General features: G+C 38.9%; 1 protein-coding gene across 4 annotated transcripts in view; it reads right to left on the minus strand.

Annotated features, from left to right (window-relative positions):
• Positions 1 to 16,799, minus strand: part of Caprin2 (caprin family member 2) — a 52,141-nt gene that overhangs the window by 21,990 nt on the left and 13,352 nt on the right. For all 4 annotated transcript variants that reach the window (XM_012514965.2, XM_023716321.1, XM_012514969.2 and 1 more), the window contains exons 4-11: positions 16,382 to 16,620; positions 14,758 to 14,840; positions 11,012 to 11,179; positions 8,977 to 9,020; positions 7,394 to 8,044; positions 4,009 to 4,131; positions 2,550 to 2,631; positions 1,561 to 1,616 (exon numbers count right to left, since the gene is read on the minus strand). In XM_012514965.2, coding sequence (XP_012370419.1) covers positions 1,561 to 1,616; positions 2,550 to 2,631; positions 4,009 to 4,131; positions 7,394 to 8,044; positions 8,977 to 9,020; positions 11,012 to 11,179; positions 14,758 to 14,840; positions 16,382 to 16,620 — 1,446 coding nt within the window. The remainder of the gene's footprint in view (positions 1 to 1,560; positions 1,617 to 2,549; positions 2,632 to 4,008; positions 4,132 to 7,393; positions 8,045 to 8,976; positions 9,021 to 11,011; positions 11,180 to 14,757; positions 14,841 to 16,381; positions 16,621 to 16,799) is intronic.

A 16,799-nucleotide genomic window follows, 5' to 3' on the forward strand; every position in this document is an offset into this window, starting at 1 on the left:
TCCTTCTTTTTTATTTTGGACAATTTTTATTGTTATATTCACTTATGTTTGTAAATAATTTATTTTCAATTTGCAATCTATTAAAAAATTAAAATTAAAAAAAAAAAAGAAGAAGAATGAGGACCAAACTTAAGAAAGCACTTACAGGAAGCAATACTCGAATTAACTTAAAACCTTTTGCATACTTACATAGGTATAACTTTGACTCAACCAAAAATTTACAACTATTATGAGATTGGAATGTTTCTAAAGATATGCCCTTCTTCTGGCTTCTCATTAAATCTGAGATGTGTGCACAAAATGAATGGGACTGGGTGTTGTAAGGACATAACTACTAATGAGGGAAGAGCCAGAGGTGCTAAATTACAGCTCTATGGGCCACTTGCTACCTGAGCTTTACTACACTTAAGTTTTACTTAAAAGGTTACTTTGAGTGGCTGGTATGTAGCTTTGTGTACAGTCTACTTAGCACATACAAGGCCTAGGATTTGATTCTTAACACCAAAAAAAAAAAAAGCAACAAAAAAAGATAAAAACACATATTCTTTGTATTTATATTCGCTTTATAAATGAAACCCAACAGCTAAAGCATGCAAAATGGAACCCCTCCAGTGAAACAGTGCTGTAGTACAGGACACTGCAGAGCCCGCTGGCACACTTGACCTGGCAAATGCCACTTAGACACTGCACCAGCGCTTATCCAACTACACATAAACCACTATAAACAACTGTATTTACTCAAAAGTTTGTGGAAGGGAAGATTACAACTGTTGAATCAACCAATCAAAATACTTAACTTCTGTCAAAGATGCTACCATCAAGAAAACTGTCAGAACTGTCAGAGAGACACCAAGAAAACTTTTTTAAAGTAATCAACAGATAATAAAATAAAATTAATTAAAAAAGAAAAATAAAGTGATCAACAGAAAGCCAATGAAGCCTGAGCTACCACTAATGAAAATGCAACATGGTATTCAGACACATCAATAACCTGATCCCTTTTGGTTTAGGTCTGCAGAACTCGACACTAAATCTAGGACCTGAGTTGCCCAGGTTGGGCCAGAATTTGTGATCCTTCTGCCTCAGCCTCCCAGAGTGCTGGAATACATGTATGTACCACCACACCTGTCTATCTCTTTGGCTTTCTAAATTTACTCTGTGGATTTTAGTTCTTTAAAATGTAAAGAATTCAGAGTGTAGGAAAATAATTGGTTAACCATAGACTAGACACAATTAGTTTCTTTCTTCAAATCTTTTACAATACTGATTCACTATACTAAGTGATTTCAGCCGCTTAGTAGCAAAGTAAAGTTCTCTACAATGTACCTCTGAATTTTTCAGACTTGCTCTTTCCTTAATAAAATCAGCTAACTTTTTCTATTATAACCGACACTTTCAGCAAAGTCACTAAAGACTCTTTAAAAGATCAGCTGTGTTCAATCTAAAACCCTAGAATAAATAATTCAGATACCTTAGAATCGATCTGATCCTCCTTGCCAAAGCAAGAAGTCCTTCCCTAAATAACAATGAAAAGTCAATGAAAGATTAAGCAGAAGTTACCTGCAATGGCTCTTGAAGAAAATCACTTTGACTGGTCAGATTCTGCTCTGTAGATACTGCAGAAAATGAAATTAACCAAGCATTGTGGTGTGAAAAGTTCAAGCACATCAACTGGAAAAAAACCCTATAGCTTATACTTTACATAGAACCCGCCAGCTAGAAGTCCAACATGCACTTCCTACAAAATGGATTAAGTTAATCTGTGATACTTGACTTTTTAAGATTAAATGAGTTAAAACAGAATTTCAAGGTTTCCAAAAGAACTACGACTTTAAAAATAACTGGGAACAGTAGTCTACAATATAAAACCTGAGTTGCCATGAGTAGTACTTAACCAATGCACAAGAAATTAACCAATACACCAGTTTCACAAACTGCAAGGTAAGCTATGAGTTCTTCTCTCTGGTGATGCATATTAATGTGCTTCTCAATCACAGAGCTTCCAGCTTGGGTTCCTGATAACGTCCATCACGTCAGCTATGTCCTTTCTATTTATTCTAATTACCTCATCCAGGAAGCACTACGCCAGCCTTGCACTCCTGCACACTGTGGCTTTGGCTGTGTCACCCTTGCCTGAGAGAAACTAGCATGAAGCAAAAAGCCTGAGCCTGGCAGCATCAGACTGGATTAAATCCAGGCTCCACTGCTGGTCACTGTGTTAATCTCATTCAGTTAGGAGCACTAAGTGGAGTGCAAAGGAGTCAAGCAACATCTAAACAGAAATGGCCACAGGAAGAATATTAAAAGCTCGCAAAAATAGTATTGTACATTTCCATTCACCCAGCTAGAGACCTTCTCCAAAAAACATAAACAAGTCATTTAGTACACTGTCTTAAAAGTTACTTATCTATAACTCTGATGGTCAATAGGTACATTTATGTAAAGAGAAGCATATTTGTTCAACCCCTAAGCTAGGTAGAGTAAATGATTTGTAAAAGAAACAACTGTTCTAAAGCTGTCTGCATCCATGTTTTTAGAACACTACATACCTACTGGGCTACCTGAAGCAGCTGAAGGCGGCTGTGAAGATGGAATTGCACTTGAAGGTTTATCAAAATCCAGAACAGATTCCTAAAAACAAAATTTTTAAGAATGAATAGCCCCAAAGATTACAGTATTTATTTACAAGCTATTACCTTCAAATTATTCATGGTACTGGCCATGGTCTACTCTGTTAGAAGTATAATATCTAGCCAGTAACTATTTAAAGATGCTTAAAAGTTCTTTATAGAGTCAAAATTTTTCATTAAAATTAAAAATTTTTAATTTTTAATATTCTTTAAAAAACAGTCAAACATAAACTCTCAAGTAGCTGTCCAAGCTAGAGATGCAGCTCGGGGTCAAGCACTTGCCTGGCCTATGCAAGGCTTATTTCCAATGCTGCAAAACAAAATTGCCACACCTTTGGTTGTGTCAAATATTCAAACTGTAAGAACAATTCTAAGGCCTGACTTAGGAAAAACACTTCTGTTCTAAAGTCTTAAGCATAAGCATTAATCCTGGTCCAGTCTGAATGTTAAAGTTATTATACCCATCCAATGAGAGGGTGTAACCAATCACTAGCTTATACTAGTAAACATTTTCATAATGAGAAATCACTCTTCTATCTGTTCCTCTTGCTTCTCTCAGGAAAATCTCCCTCATTTTGCATGCACAAGCTACACACTTGCACACATAAGCTACGCACTTGCAAAGAGCATCACAGTTCTTTATCTTTAGAGAATCTAAAGGAGTAGGCAATTCTTTCATTTTGCAAATAAGTCAATGGCTGGAGGTCAATCATTTGCTACAGGTTATATGAGGTAGTAACTGGTAGGACTGGAATCTAAACCTAGGCCAAAATTCATACCTCCAGGTATTTCTGCCAAACAAAAATAGCCCACTTGACAACTTCAGCCTTCAATAATATCACACTATTCTGAAATTCTCTGAGTCTCTATCACATAACTGCTTAGCTACTAGATTAGCACATGTTTACAATCTCCTATAGCTAGAATACAAACTGCCTGAAGGCAGCAAATAACATCATTTTTCTATACCATGACACCTAGAAGACAAGCATGCAGTTGGTTCTCCAGTTTGAAGGGACCCCTGCCAACCTGGAGCAGCTACCCCTTGAACTCTATAGCTCTCTCATCTGCTTACTCAGAACTAAGGAAGCAGGGTTGCTAGCCTTCATTTTATCAAAGAAAAAGGGCAGAGTGACACAATGTGTACCATGAAGGGCTGCAGGGCCAGGACTCAGGGGCAACATTTCCCTGTAACACTTAGCGGTTTCCCTGTAATACTTTTTTTCCCCCAGAACCAGGGATTGAACTCAGGCCCTTGCACTTGCCAGGCAAGCGCTTATTCTACTGAGCTATCTCCCTGGACCCCTGTAATGCTTCTGATCACAAAGCATCAGCCAGTGAGTGTCATTTAGGATTTTTTTTTTTTAATGGCTCATACTTGCATAAAATTACAAGTTCCTTGAATCTGGGTCATCAGATCCTGCAGTTTTTCTTTCCTCAGGACTGGATCCTTTGGAAGGGCAGAGGAAGAACCTAGAGGCTGAGGCATGGGCTTAGGCACCTGTAAGACAAACCCACCACATATAAGAGTGCAGTTCAAAGTCCTCAGCCTGCCTCAGGAAACCTCGGCATCACAAACTAAACACAATGCTCATTTATCCCACTTATCGTGGACCAAGAATTTCCACATAAATGCAAAAATAGTTTAAGCAAACTTCAAAAAGTTTCTCACCCCCTCAGAAAAATGTTAGTAAAGTCCCTTTTTAAAGGCAAGCCACAGAATGCAGGAATCACTATGTTCTTTCTGATAAGACACCACTGACTGTGACACATAACAAAAACTTTTATTATTCCCCCTGGGCAAAATTTACTACCACGGTAAACATGCACCATAATTTTAGGATATATCTGATTTCAGAGACATTATAATGTTTTATATACATACATCCCTCAGAATTGAGAAAGTATATTTCATTGAAAGTTAATTATACTCATTAGGTTACTGATGATTATGAGGTGGTTAGCACTCAGGCTACACTGCTTAAAAGTTCTCCATACTTCGAATTATATGCAACATGTTATAGTCACTTCTTTTGCTTTTTCTCAGTAATGGGGTCTAAGTCTAGTCCTTCACCTGAGTTTCACCCCAGCCCGCTCATTTGTAGACAGGGTCTCACTAGTCTGTAAGTTGCCTGGGTGGGCTCAAACTTGCAAGTCTCCTGACTTGTCCTCGCAGAGTCTGGGATTACAGATGTGTGCCACTGCACCCAGTTCACCTTGAGCATGACTTCTCAGCTTTCTAATTCCCTGAGAACTCACCCAGCTACATTTGTCAAAGGTACCAGTAAGTTAATAGACTCTAGGTGAATAAAGAAGTGCTCCTGCACGGAGTAAAGCTGGAGCATCAGTGACTACTTTCATGTCACCTAGTCTTGGCTTTGAGCTCCACTCTGCCCTGGCCTACACTTAGTGACATTCTAGACAGCTGAGATAGAAAACAGATGAGCAAACTGCATCTTACTGACATGTTTCTGCTCAATTACTGAAAGACTCCACAATGTCATTATAGTGCTATCTGAATACAACAGAGCTTATTAGCCTTTTTCCAACTAAGCATCCCAGGTTTTGAGTCCCATTTTTTTTTTTTTAGTTTTATTTATTTATTTATGGGGGGGCAGCTCAGCCCACCAGGGGGCGGGGCTGGCTGGCACGTGGTGCTGGGGGATTGAACCACGGTCTATGTTCTTTGCTAAGCTTGGTCTAAGTAGGTGCTTTAGACCACTGAGCCATCTCACCAGCCCCTTGAGTCCCATTTAACAAATAAGATGTTCTCAATACTCTAATATGGTAAAGGGTCAGCACTGATGGAAAATTTCAAATCAGGCTTTTTTAAAAACAGCTTTATTGAGATATTAAGTTGGGTTTTGAAATACTGTGTAAGTTTCACAAAACTGCTATCACACTACAACTACTGTTGTCTAGTATCTGGCTAATGAAATAAGGATATCAACGTACTAGCGGACCAGGAAGAAGATAACACAAGCACTCAAAAAGAAGGTAACAAGAACAGAAGAACGCAACACTAAAAGTGTCTGTCTTCCCATAAGATGGAGTTAAGCTACAGGCAGTTTATGAAATAAAATGAAATGTTCTGCTCTCCCTGAGCAAAATGACTTCTCATGTTTCTGGAGGACCAAAAACTCACATTTAGAAAGCCACTGTGGACAATGGCACCCAAGAACAAAGAGGCTGCCCGGAGGCAAGAACACCAGAAGATACGCTCACATTTCTTAGTGGACTTCTTAGCAACATGTGTATATCATGAACAGTGGTAAATAAGTAATTTATAATTTAATAATAGTCAATACTCATATATAGCATCGTATCCAAAGATTATTCATTATAAGCCACTTATTCCTAAAACAGGACCATCATTAACAGAAAGTTTTGTTTTTTAAACTAAATATCATACTTCAAAACCTAACTACAAAATATTTAATGCCAAATTCTCCTAGTTCTAAAAATGTCCTATTTTTTTTATGTCCTATTTGAAACCTAAATACAGAACAAATGCAAATAGTTCCCCATCACTGGAATATCTGCAATCATCCTGTACCTTCTTTGTAAAAGTACAAACTAATTTAAGTAGCTACAAATAAGTAAAATACAGAAAAAAATGGAACTGTGGCCAGAAGTCACCCATGAGACAGTGGGACACCAAGTGAACCACACAATGCAGTAAGCATCCTGTCCTGCAGTGTTCCCAGCACTCACCCATTCACAGGACAGTCTCTTCTGAATTAGCTGCCACTTGTATAACACATGGTGTCATTAAAATTTTGGTATTAAACTTTTTATAATTACAGCATAAAATTTTCAGATTAGGCCCTACATCATAAATTAGCTTCCGGTTTTCTAAAGAAAATTTGAAGGGCCAGGGAGATAGCTTAGTAGAATAAGCACTTGGCCTGGCAAGCGCAGGGTCCTGAGTTCAAACCCAGTTCCACTAAAAAATAAAAATAAAAAATTATTTAAAAAAATAAAAGATCTGAATTTTTTTAAGAACTAGTAATAAAATGTAAAGGTGATAATGGGAAAAAAAAAAAAAAAAGAAAATTTGAAAACCTACTCATTAACAAGTATATACTACAAATCAGGTGTGGTAGCACACACCTATCTCAGTACTATGACAGGCTGAAGCAGGAAGATTTCAAATTCAAGCCCAACTTGGGCAACTCGGCAAGACTTTGCCTCAAAATTTAAAGAATAAAAAAAAATTCAAGGACTGTAAGGTTGCTCAGTGCCCAGGCTCTGGGCTCAATCCACAACACCGGGAAAAAAAAAAAAAGGTCTATCACTTTTGCAGGAACAGTGAAGACCCTTAAAAATCAGCCAAGCTGACAGCCTACAGCTGGAAACTTCTTACAAACTTTCAGTGGTTTCCCATTATAAAGCACTTAGCATAACAAATGCCCTTTTCTAAATAACAACTCAGGTAGAGACTTTTCAAAAAAATAAGTGAGAAGGAGAAGCGTGTGGGGACCCCACCCTAGGAAAGACCTGCACTGGGTGTCCAGCTCTGAGCCCCTAACCTACTGCAGGAGCTGGATGTGCTTTCTCTCACACCTCCAACAGACCACTTCCACTTCACACTGGTCTTCTCTGAATCCTCTTGCTCTTTCTATACTGCAGAGAGAACCCCTCTACCCCAGGCCTCCAGACAAAACACTTTTAATTTCACATGGATTTTACTGTGTTTTTTGAAGAGAACCAAACAGCTACAGTAAGTTACTACAACAAAGCAGATGCAGGCCTCTACTCACATCTTTGGGCTCTGTGTTGAGCGCCCTGGGCAGCAGCTGCTCATCTGGAATGTGGCTTGCAGCAGCTGCGCCCCAGGACTTGGGAGAAATCTGCGACTGCGGCGCTAAGGAGTGTGTCTGACTTTCAGCGTTGGGGCCCCAGGGCTCCGAAGTGGCTGGCTGCTCAGAATCCTGCTCCTCGCACACGGGTGAGTTCCACAGCTTGCTGCCATTCTGCTCACTCTGCACAGGTGTCCAGGACTTTTGCGTGGGCTTCTTTGGATCCTGTTCTTTCTGCAGCTGAGCTGGCCAAAGCTTTGGTGTCTCCTGCTTCTTCTGCTCCTCTTTGGACTTAGGTGCTTCCTGCTTCCACTGGTTGGAGGGTGGCTTGAGTTTGGAGATCTCCTGCTGCTTCTGGTCCTCCTGTAGAGATGACCTGAGTTTTGGAATCTCTTGTTTCCTCTGTTCTAAGGAAACCACAGGCTTTGATACCTCCTGCTGCTTAACAGGAGCCTCGAAAGACTCCTGTTTCTTCTCTTGACCACTGGATTCACTAAGCATATCCCAACATTTGGGGAGATTTGGTTTCCTAACATAATCTGCTTCCCAAGTCTGCTCTTTGTCTTGTCTGTTTGAACAATCTACTTCTCTCATATAGCGTCTGTTAAGAAACTAAAGCAAAAAGAAAAGAAACTAAATCAAGGAAATAACATGCCTGCATCATAAAATTTGTAGAAGTCTTTGAAAATAATGTTCAACTCTCAACTTCAACTCTGTTAGTATTACCATCCACTGGTCTAAGCCATGAAATCTCTGTCCTTACCCTACTTGAAAAGACTGACCTACTTCTTTGTCTTTGCCTTTTTCTCCATGTCCTGAAACAGAACTTTGAAACATCCACAGCAGCAATTTATGTTTGACTCACTTAGTACTAGCAAGAACTGCACATTATGGTACCATGACTGCTTGCTTGAATCCCTTTTACACAGGCTATTCCATCTTTTCCAGTCTTAGGATGCCCCACACATAACTTCTCAACTCCCTTACACGTTAAGGCAGAGGACAGCTAACTATAGGAAAGTGTACTGCTTGGCAAACAGAAAGGAAAGTACAGATGCTTTAGTAAACCTAAGTTTACTGAATGACCAGCCGTCTCATTACTTCCCTCCTAGCAACTGTACTGTGCTCTTCCTTCTCTCATTCTTTTTAGCCTCCACAAATTTCAATGTCATTTCTAAAAGAGAACAAATACCCCCTTTCTGGGATAAAATGAGTTAATTCTAGAGAGCACAAAATCCTACACATCTTTACATTCTAACATGGGGACCAAGACTATAGTAGCTCCTGTGCCAGGTCAAATTGTAAGTAATCTGGGTTTACTCCATTAATCCTCACAATAACCCTAAGGGTTTATTAATATTATCCTCATTTTATTTACAAGGGTAACAGACACATCCGGACTACCAATCTGACCCCAAGTCACTAACAAGCTGAGAACCAAGATTTAAGTTCAAGGCTATCTGGCTCTACAGTCTCACACCCTAACCACAGCACTATACAAAAGGCTGAAGACACAAGATGAGTGAATAAGCATTCACTCTTACCTCCTGTGGTTGTATCTCTGGCTGCGTAAGTTCTGTGAGAGTCTCTGAAAAAGAATATTAATAACCATTAGGTTATTAAAAAGACTATTAGCCAATCTTTCGCGTGTCAGTAAATATGATTTTACTTGATTAAAATATGATTTTACTTGATTAAAATCATATTTACTGTAATTCATTCCAGCAACACATTTTGGAGCAACAGAAAAATGACAATGCAACAATGAAAGTATATGCTCTGTAGGAGTAATTCAAACTATTACTTATTGGTCCAAAGCATGTGGAAGACTAAAGTTGTAGCTTTGTGGTACAGCATTTGCCTAGCATGCAGTAGGCCCTGGGTTCAATCCCAACACCCAAAAAGGGGCAAAAAATATGCAGCTTGAGGCAAACTGAAGATAAGAGATTTTCCTACAGAAGATAATTCCTGCTCAAGTCAAGTTTAAGCTACAAGTTTATCTTTTATTGAAAATCAGAGTATTTCCCCCTACCCATATATACCGCTTTCTATTAAAGTTAGAATTACAGCTCAGGTCTTTTGGGATAACAATGAGTCATCCCAGCTTGGAACAGGGGCTTTCTAGATCAGTCTATGGTCAGGAACAAGGGCAAATGAGGACACACTAAAGCCCTGGACCTACTAAATAAGGGCCATAAACTTGGGAAATCACTAGACACTTGCTGGTGAACATCAGAAGCCTGCCTTTGGGCCAGGGAAATAGCTCAGTAGAATAGGCACTTGCCTGGCAAGCGCAAGGTACTTCAATCCCCAGTACCGCAATGACTCCTGCCTTCTTTACAATAAATACAATTTCAAGAAAAAGGCAAAAAAAAAAAGGGGGGGGGCAAGCTTTGTTTAAAATAATTCTTTCCCAAGAAAATGGCCACTAGAGAAGTATGCTCTTTCCCAAATTCTGCCAATTTTTCTTTTATGTCTTTTAACCTTATTCTGCAACACTACCCTACTACACTGTACATTTAAACTGCAACTCTAATAATGGTAGTGTATAATAGGTCCATTCAGGTTCCAAAAATGTCACATTTTAAACTTAAAATATAACCTAATGTTGCTATTAGGGCTCACTCTATAAGTCATGACAATTAAAGCTAAAGGTTTACTAAAGCTATACTTATCAAGATAACCATGCATATAGAACCTATTAGGACAAAAGCCATCTATTATGGTTTCTGTCTAGGTGTGGCCCCAAAGCCTCTGGCAGTTATGGGGCAGCTTCTGGAGTTTGTGATTAAGTCATGATCCAATGCTGGGATTATGGGTGTAAGTACCCTAGGGCAGATAATCTGCATACAAATGTAAGGAGGGGAGAGAGGTTTGCTAGCAGTAGCAGCTGCTCTTTGCTGCCACCCTGAAGCCCTCTGCCATCTGCCGCTCTGTCTTGGAGCCTGCTGAGTATGGATTGAAACCTCCATTAACTGTGAACTAAATAAACCTTTCCTTCCTTCATTTTTGGTGTCCGGTATTTGTCCCAGGAACAAGAGGAGAATAACTGAGATACCATCTGTTATGGTTTGTATACAGGTGCCCTCCACAGCCTCATGCAGTCATGGGGCAGCTCCTGGAGTTTATGATTACTGTGGGTGTGGATGTTGCACCTCTCCTGGGGTAGGTAATTTATTTGCATTATTACAATGTAAGAAGGGAAGAGAAGCTAGGTAGCTGCCTGAGCTGTTGGCCTTACCTTCACTCTCAGCCATGTGAAATGCTACCTTCGGGCCAGCTGAGTCTGAACTGAAACCTCCAGCAATTTTGAGCTAAATAAACCTTTCCTTCCTTCATTTTGATTGTCGGGATTTTGTCCCAGCAATGAGAAAAGAGTAACTGAGTCACCATCCAAGTCCTTTTTTTTTTTTTCCTTTTGGACCAGGAATCAAACTCAGGACCTCAGGCTTTCAAGGCCAAGTACTGTGCCACTGAGCTAAATTCGTGGCCTAGAACCTAGCAAATTAAAATAAGGCAATAATTTTGAAATGATTGTTTAAAATTCAGCCATGAAAAATTTCAGAGATTACAACAAACCTGACTCTTTGATAGATTCAGTCTTCACTAATTGTTTTTTCATTTCTGATTGTATTAGCATTTCTTCTTCCAAGGATACATCTTTTTCCTTAGCAGTTTTGGGAACTGGGATACTCTCAAAATAGCCTGAGTTCAGTAGTTTAGACAGCAGATCTTTCATGTGCTTATCTAAGAAACAGTGATTAAGACATAGTTGTCACATTATGGGCAAAGGAATGCTAATTTCGTGCTAGCTACAAAATGTCATCACAGTTCAGGAGACTCAGAGTTGGACAGTACTGTGAGAAGTAAACAGTCCATCGTTATTCTATGCTGGGTTACTGGAAGATTACAGTATCAAAGTTTGGCAAATTAAGTTTCTATGGGCCTCTCCACCATTTGAAAAAATGGCTGAAAAACATTCTAGTCAAAGATTCTACTGTCACCAATACACACATTCCTATCAGTCCCACACATATCACAACTGCCAACTACTCTAAGTTCCCCAGTAGTTGATGATTTGGAGAAGTAAAGGATTGTTCCTCAAACATAATCAGTATTTTGAACAATCTTTTAACTATTCTGAACTACAAAGTTCTATGACTAAGATTTTACTCTAGAGTTATGCTGTATGTCACTCCCAACATACCACTATCAGAGGATGAAAATCTTAAGGTGATGTCAAAGTTGCTACACTACCCGTAAGTCCAAACCTCATTTCATTGTCAATGTCTAATAAAAACATAATTCCCAAACTAATCCCATACTTGATTTGTGTCTATTATTCTTTCCATAGGAATACTATGATATAGATTTGGTCTTTTTTTTAACAGCTTTGAAATGTAATTTACAAGCACAAAATTCACTATATTAAGTTTACAATTTTAACAATATAGTCATATTACCACCACCAGAGCCTAGACAGGAAACATTTTCATCAGTCCAAAAAGTCTCTTCAGACCCTTTTTGCAATTAATTCCCTCCTTGATCCCCTTGGTAACCAAGAACCTACCAACCTAGTTAAATCTTTTCTAGAATTTCATATAAACAAAATCATATAATATATACTCATTCCCGGGCCTGCCATGACAGCTCTGCCTCCAGGGTGCGCTGAGACTGCAACTGAGACTGGGTGTGGTGGTGCACACCTGTAATCCTAGCACTTAGGAGGCTATAAACAGGAAGATCACTACGAGTCCTATCTATGGAGGGAGACCCTGCACACCCTGTCCTAAAATACCAAAAAAAAAAAAAATATATAGATAAGATACTCATTTATTGCCTGGCTTTATTCACTTTAAACAATTTATTTAACATTTCTGAAGTGGACTTAACATTTGTATCTGAAGTGAATTCCATTTATTTTGATACATCTTTTCCCATGATGATTTACAGAATCTTCAAGCCAATATAAATATTTTATAAATATATGAATATTTGGGTATATACACCTGCACAATACCTCAGCAATATCACTCAGCAAGAAAAACACTGAAGAGTAAAGACCAGACACAATTACCAGGTACAGTGAAAATCCGCTGCAAATATTTCTGAGGTAAGAAGGCACCACATACCTGTTCAACTAAGAACAGGATGATTTTATTTTTACATAGGTCCTAGAACACTTAAGCTGCCAATTAGAGTACTGAATGGCAGAGCAACATCCCCAGCATATGCCATGAATTCATAAGGAATAGGTTCCAACAATTCAGGTTCCTTCCCATTGGTCCTCACAAAGTGTGCTTCTCTGGGAGAGGCAGGCTGGTGCTTCAGGTAAACCCAGGTACCTTTCTCTTTGGCTTCCTTCTTTTTCTGATCAATTTCCTTGACATGTTTCAGGAAGCTATCATGACTTTTTGAGTGTTTAATACGCTCAATATGCACATTAATCCTCTTGGCAAGTATCTTGCCCTTAATTTGCTTGTTTACAACAACACCAACAGCATGCTGGGTAACACTGTAAGCTCTTCCCGTTTTGCAGTGGTAACATTTGTGAGGCATTCCTTTTTGCAGGGTACCCATTCCCTTGATGTCTACAATGTCACCCTTTTTGTAGATTCGCATATATGTGGCCAAAGGAACAACCCCATGTTTTCTTAAAGGCCTGGAAAACATATACTGGGTTCCCCTCCTCTTGCCCTTTGTGTTAGTCATTTTGGCAAATTACTGGAAGTGACAGTTCTGGCCGAAAGGGCTGACTTCATTCACTAAGCATAATTATTTTGAGATCTGCTTCACATATGGATAATTCATCTCTTTTTTTATTGCTGAGCAGATTCCATGGTATGACTATTCCAAATTTTGTTTATTGATCTGCATCTAGGCTATGTTCAACTGGTACTGTTAAAATAAAACACATCAACATCCATGCATAAGAACCAATGCACAGGGGCCAGTGAGATAGTTCAGTGGTCTAAAGCACCTGCTTAGGCAAGCTTAGGTAGGCTCAGAGGATCACAGTTCAATTCCCGGCACCACATAAGGCACCATCCCCACCCTCAGGGTGGGCTGAACCAGCAAAAAAAAAAAAAAAGAACCAATGCACACAGGGGCAGGGATTTGATCCCCAGGCCTGCCTGCCAGCCCCGCCCCCAGGGCACACTGAGATGGAGATTGAGACTGGGCGTGGTGGTGCACACCTATAATCCCAGCTCTTGGGAGGCAGTAAACAAGCAAACAACTACAAGTCTGATCTAGTAGTGAGACCCTCAACACCCTGTAGACTCTTCCCTAAAAAAAAAAAAAAAAAAAAAAACCAGAACCAATGCAAACATCTATTTTCATATCTCTTGGGTACCACAAGTTTAACTGCTTGGTATAGGAAATAATACACTTTATTGATTTTTTTTGAGATGTATGTCATGTTTCCCATGCATCCTCAAACTCACAATCCTGTCTTAGCCTCTTGAGCAGCAGTAACACATGCCATTTCACCTGGCTATATTTTCCAAACTATTAGTATTTTGTATTCTAATGAAAAAAAAATCTTTGAGACTAATTATATAGTATTGCCTAGGGTTGGCTACAAACCCCTGTGCTCAATGCTCAAAGCAATCCTTCTGCCACAGCCTCCTGAGTTACTGAGATTACAGGTACATGCCACAGTGCTTGACTCAAGAATTACATTTTTAACTGTGATTTGAGCTTAGAATTGGAAATCTTGGTAGTTACACAAACTTGGACATTTTCTAAAACTACTAGTGACTAGTAACAAAATGTTTATTAGCATCTACAGAGTTTGGATTATCCTAAACCAGTATAGTGCTATGTACTTCTTGTTGGATACTTGTGTTTAGTCACTTGCCCAATAGCTTAGTTTACTTAGGCAGCCAGAAGAACTCTCTAGATCATCTCCAAATCAAGCAATGCTTCAGTAGAGCCAAATGTATTTTCTTATGCTGATCTGATAGGCAAGCTTTGCTATTAACAACACATGAACTTAAGATTCTTAACTAGAACAGGTATTAGCATTCAGAATGGAAAACCATACCCCAAAATGATCAAGTTAGTGTTGAAGTTAGCTCTTGCTCCTAATCATATTGACTTGACACTTCAAAATTTTCCCTTAGCTCCATTTTAGCGAGCAGGACTATACAGTGGCTGCTTTCAACAGCACTAAACAAAAGGATCAGTCTCCCAGTGAATGTGGCATTGTCAAACCTGTAAGTTCTGATGGACTGACACAGCGTACACCCTCAATGGCATACTAAACTTCCAGACATGAAGTATGATATTACTGCATAATTTTCCAGGGTAGAAAAACTCACATGTCGTTCCTACCACTGCTTTCTCACTACCTTCCAGAAGGTCCCAAAAGTACAAGGATGACTGCTCCATCTGGTCTTCAACACTGACAAGGAAAAGCAGCAGCAGAACAAAATGACTTTAGGAGTACACACGCACAGCGAGCAGCACAACGTGTGCAACACAGCTCATTACCAGTCAAGACATTCATGCATCCACCTTCCCCTTTACTCTCTGAAAACAAGAAACTGAAATTTATAAGAGGTAAGTAAACCTGCCAACTTGTGGATTTCATCAGGTAAGAATTTGTCCTTAAAATAAACATTTCAAGGGGCCGGGGAGATGGCTCAGTAAGATAAGTGCTTGACTGGCAAATGCAAGGATCTGAGTTCAATCCCTGGTTCCACAAAAAAAAAAAAAAAAAAAAAAAAAAAAAAAAAAAAAAAAAAAAAAAAAAAAAAAAACATTTCACAAAATGCAACTATCAAGAGCAGAACAAGATTTAGAGCTGCTAATACAGTATCATTTCTGGGGTTACCAAGCTTGCATTCTAGAGAAAACAAAAGTATAATGGAAACATTAAGAACTGCATTTAACTTTAAGTAAAGACAGCAGCTTATTTTTTTCAATTATCTTTTGCTGATATTTTACATATTAAAGCTAAGTAGGTTGCCTGAACACATCAAAGTAAAAAGGAAGACAGGGTGATGATGGAGTATACTGTTAGCATGGGAATACCCAGCTATCTACAGGCACTTTGGTTTCATTAGGTCTCTTCTGAAATAAGACAAATTTCTTTTTTCTTTTTTTCTTTTGAGGGGGAATTCTCACTACACAGTTCAGGCTGACCTTGAACTCATGATATAGCCCAGCCTGACCATGAACTTGCAACCCTCTGGTCTCAGCCTCTAGCATACTAGAATTACAGGTATGCACTACCACAGTTGGTTGAGGCTGACTTCTAATATATCGGACAGTGCTTTAATATGGCTAATAAACACAAAGTTGGAACAACCTGTCTTTAACCTAGCAAAAGTATAAAGATCTACTGTATTTGTTAACTGATCCACTAAGTTAACAAAGTAAGTGGCTCACTATAGGGAAAAAAATTAAGTAGCCCCAATTATATGACTTCTTATTTTAAATCATCACCTAAGGCCAGTGATGTCACTCAGCAGGAACACTGGCAGGTGTGAGGCTAAGTTCAATTCCTCATACTAAATCATCATCTAAGTTTTTGTCAAAGCATAAGAACAAATAATTCTCACTTTGAAAGTTTAATACTGATCAAGTTGAATTTTATTTATCTCTAAGTGCAACAGAAATAAAAAAGCAAAGACACACCAAAAAAAAAAAAGTTTTAGGAATATAATTATACTACAGTTAATACTTGTGTAGGGTTAAAAACACCTTGATGATTAGGTATTTTTAAAATTAGTGCTATAAGGAAATGTGTTCTCAGTCAAATTCACTTTCTTTCTGGGAAATCTACTGAACCTTCCCCTATAGAAATCAAATCAATGTTTTAATTTTCTACATATACATACACATTGTATACGTACGTGTGTGTACATATATGTATATACACATATGGCGAAAGTAAAGTGTTATGTGTTCTATTTCAAAAAAACCTTTTCATTAGCTTACCTCAGACTTTCATTTCTTTCAGGGCAGGTCAGTTTTGAAAATTTTATGAGGTAGTCGAGGTCTTTTGAAGGCAAATACACTGCACCATTCAAGCCCCCTTTGAAGTCTTTTTGTATATGTTCCTGTGTCAAGTTCTGTAATACATACTGAACTTGAAGTATAGTGCGAAGCTTCTTCTTCTCAGCCTCAAGTTTTAGCATGTGCTCCCTCCTCTGGGCCTTTTTCTGCGCTTTTAGTAGCTGTTAAAATAAATGCAAGTTGATAACTCTCCACACCTACATCAGCAATTCAAGTTACGAAATCTAATCCCAAGTAGCTGAGATTAGATTATAAATCTCATGACTATCCAATGGACCAGCTTGTGCGGCCCTTATCCTCTTTTCCGTCCAGAGGGAAGGAGCCCTAGCATCTGATTCCC

The sequence above is a fragment of the Octodon degus genome, unplaced genomic scaffold, assembly GCF_000260255.1.
Source record: "Octodon degus isolate 3935 unplaced genomic scaffold, OctDeg1.0 scaffold00047, whole genome shotgun sequence".
NCBI lineage: Eukaryota > Metazoa > Chordata > Mammalia > Rodentia > Octodontidae > Octodon > Octodon degus.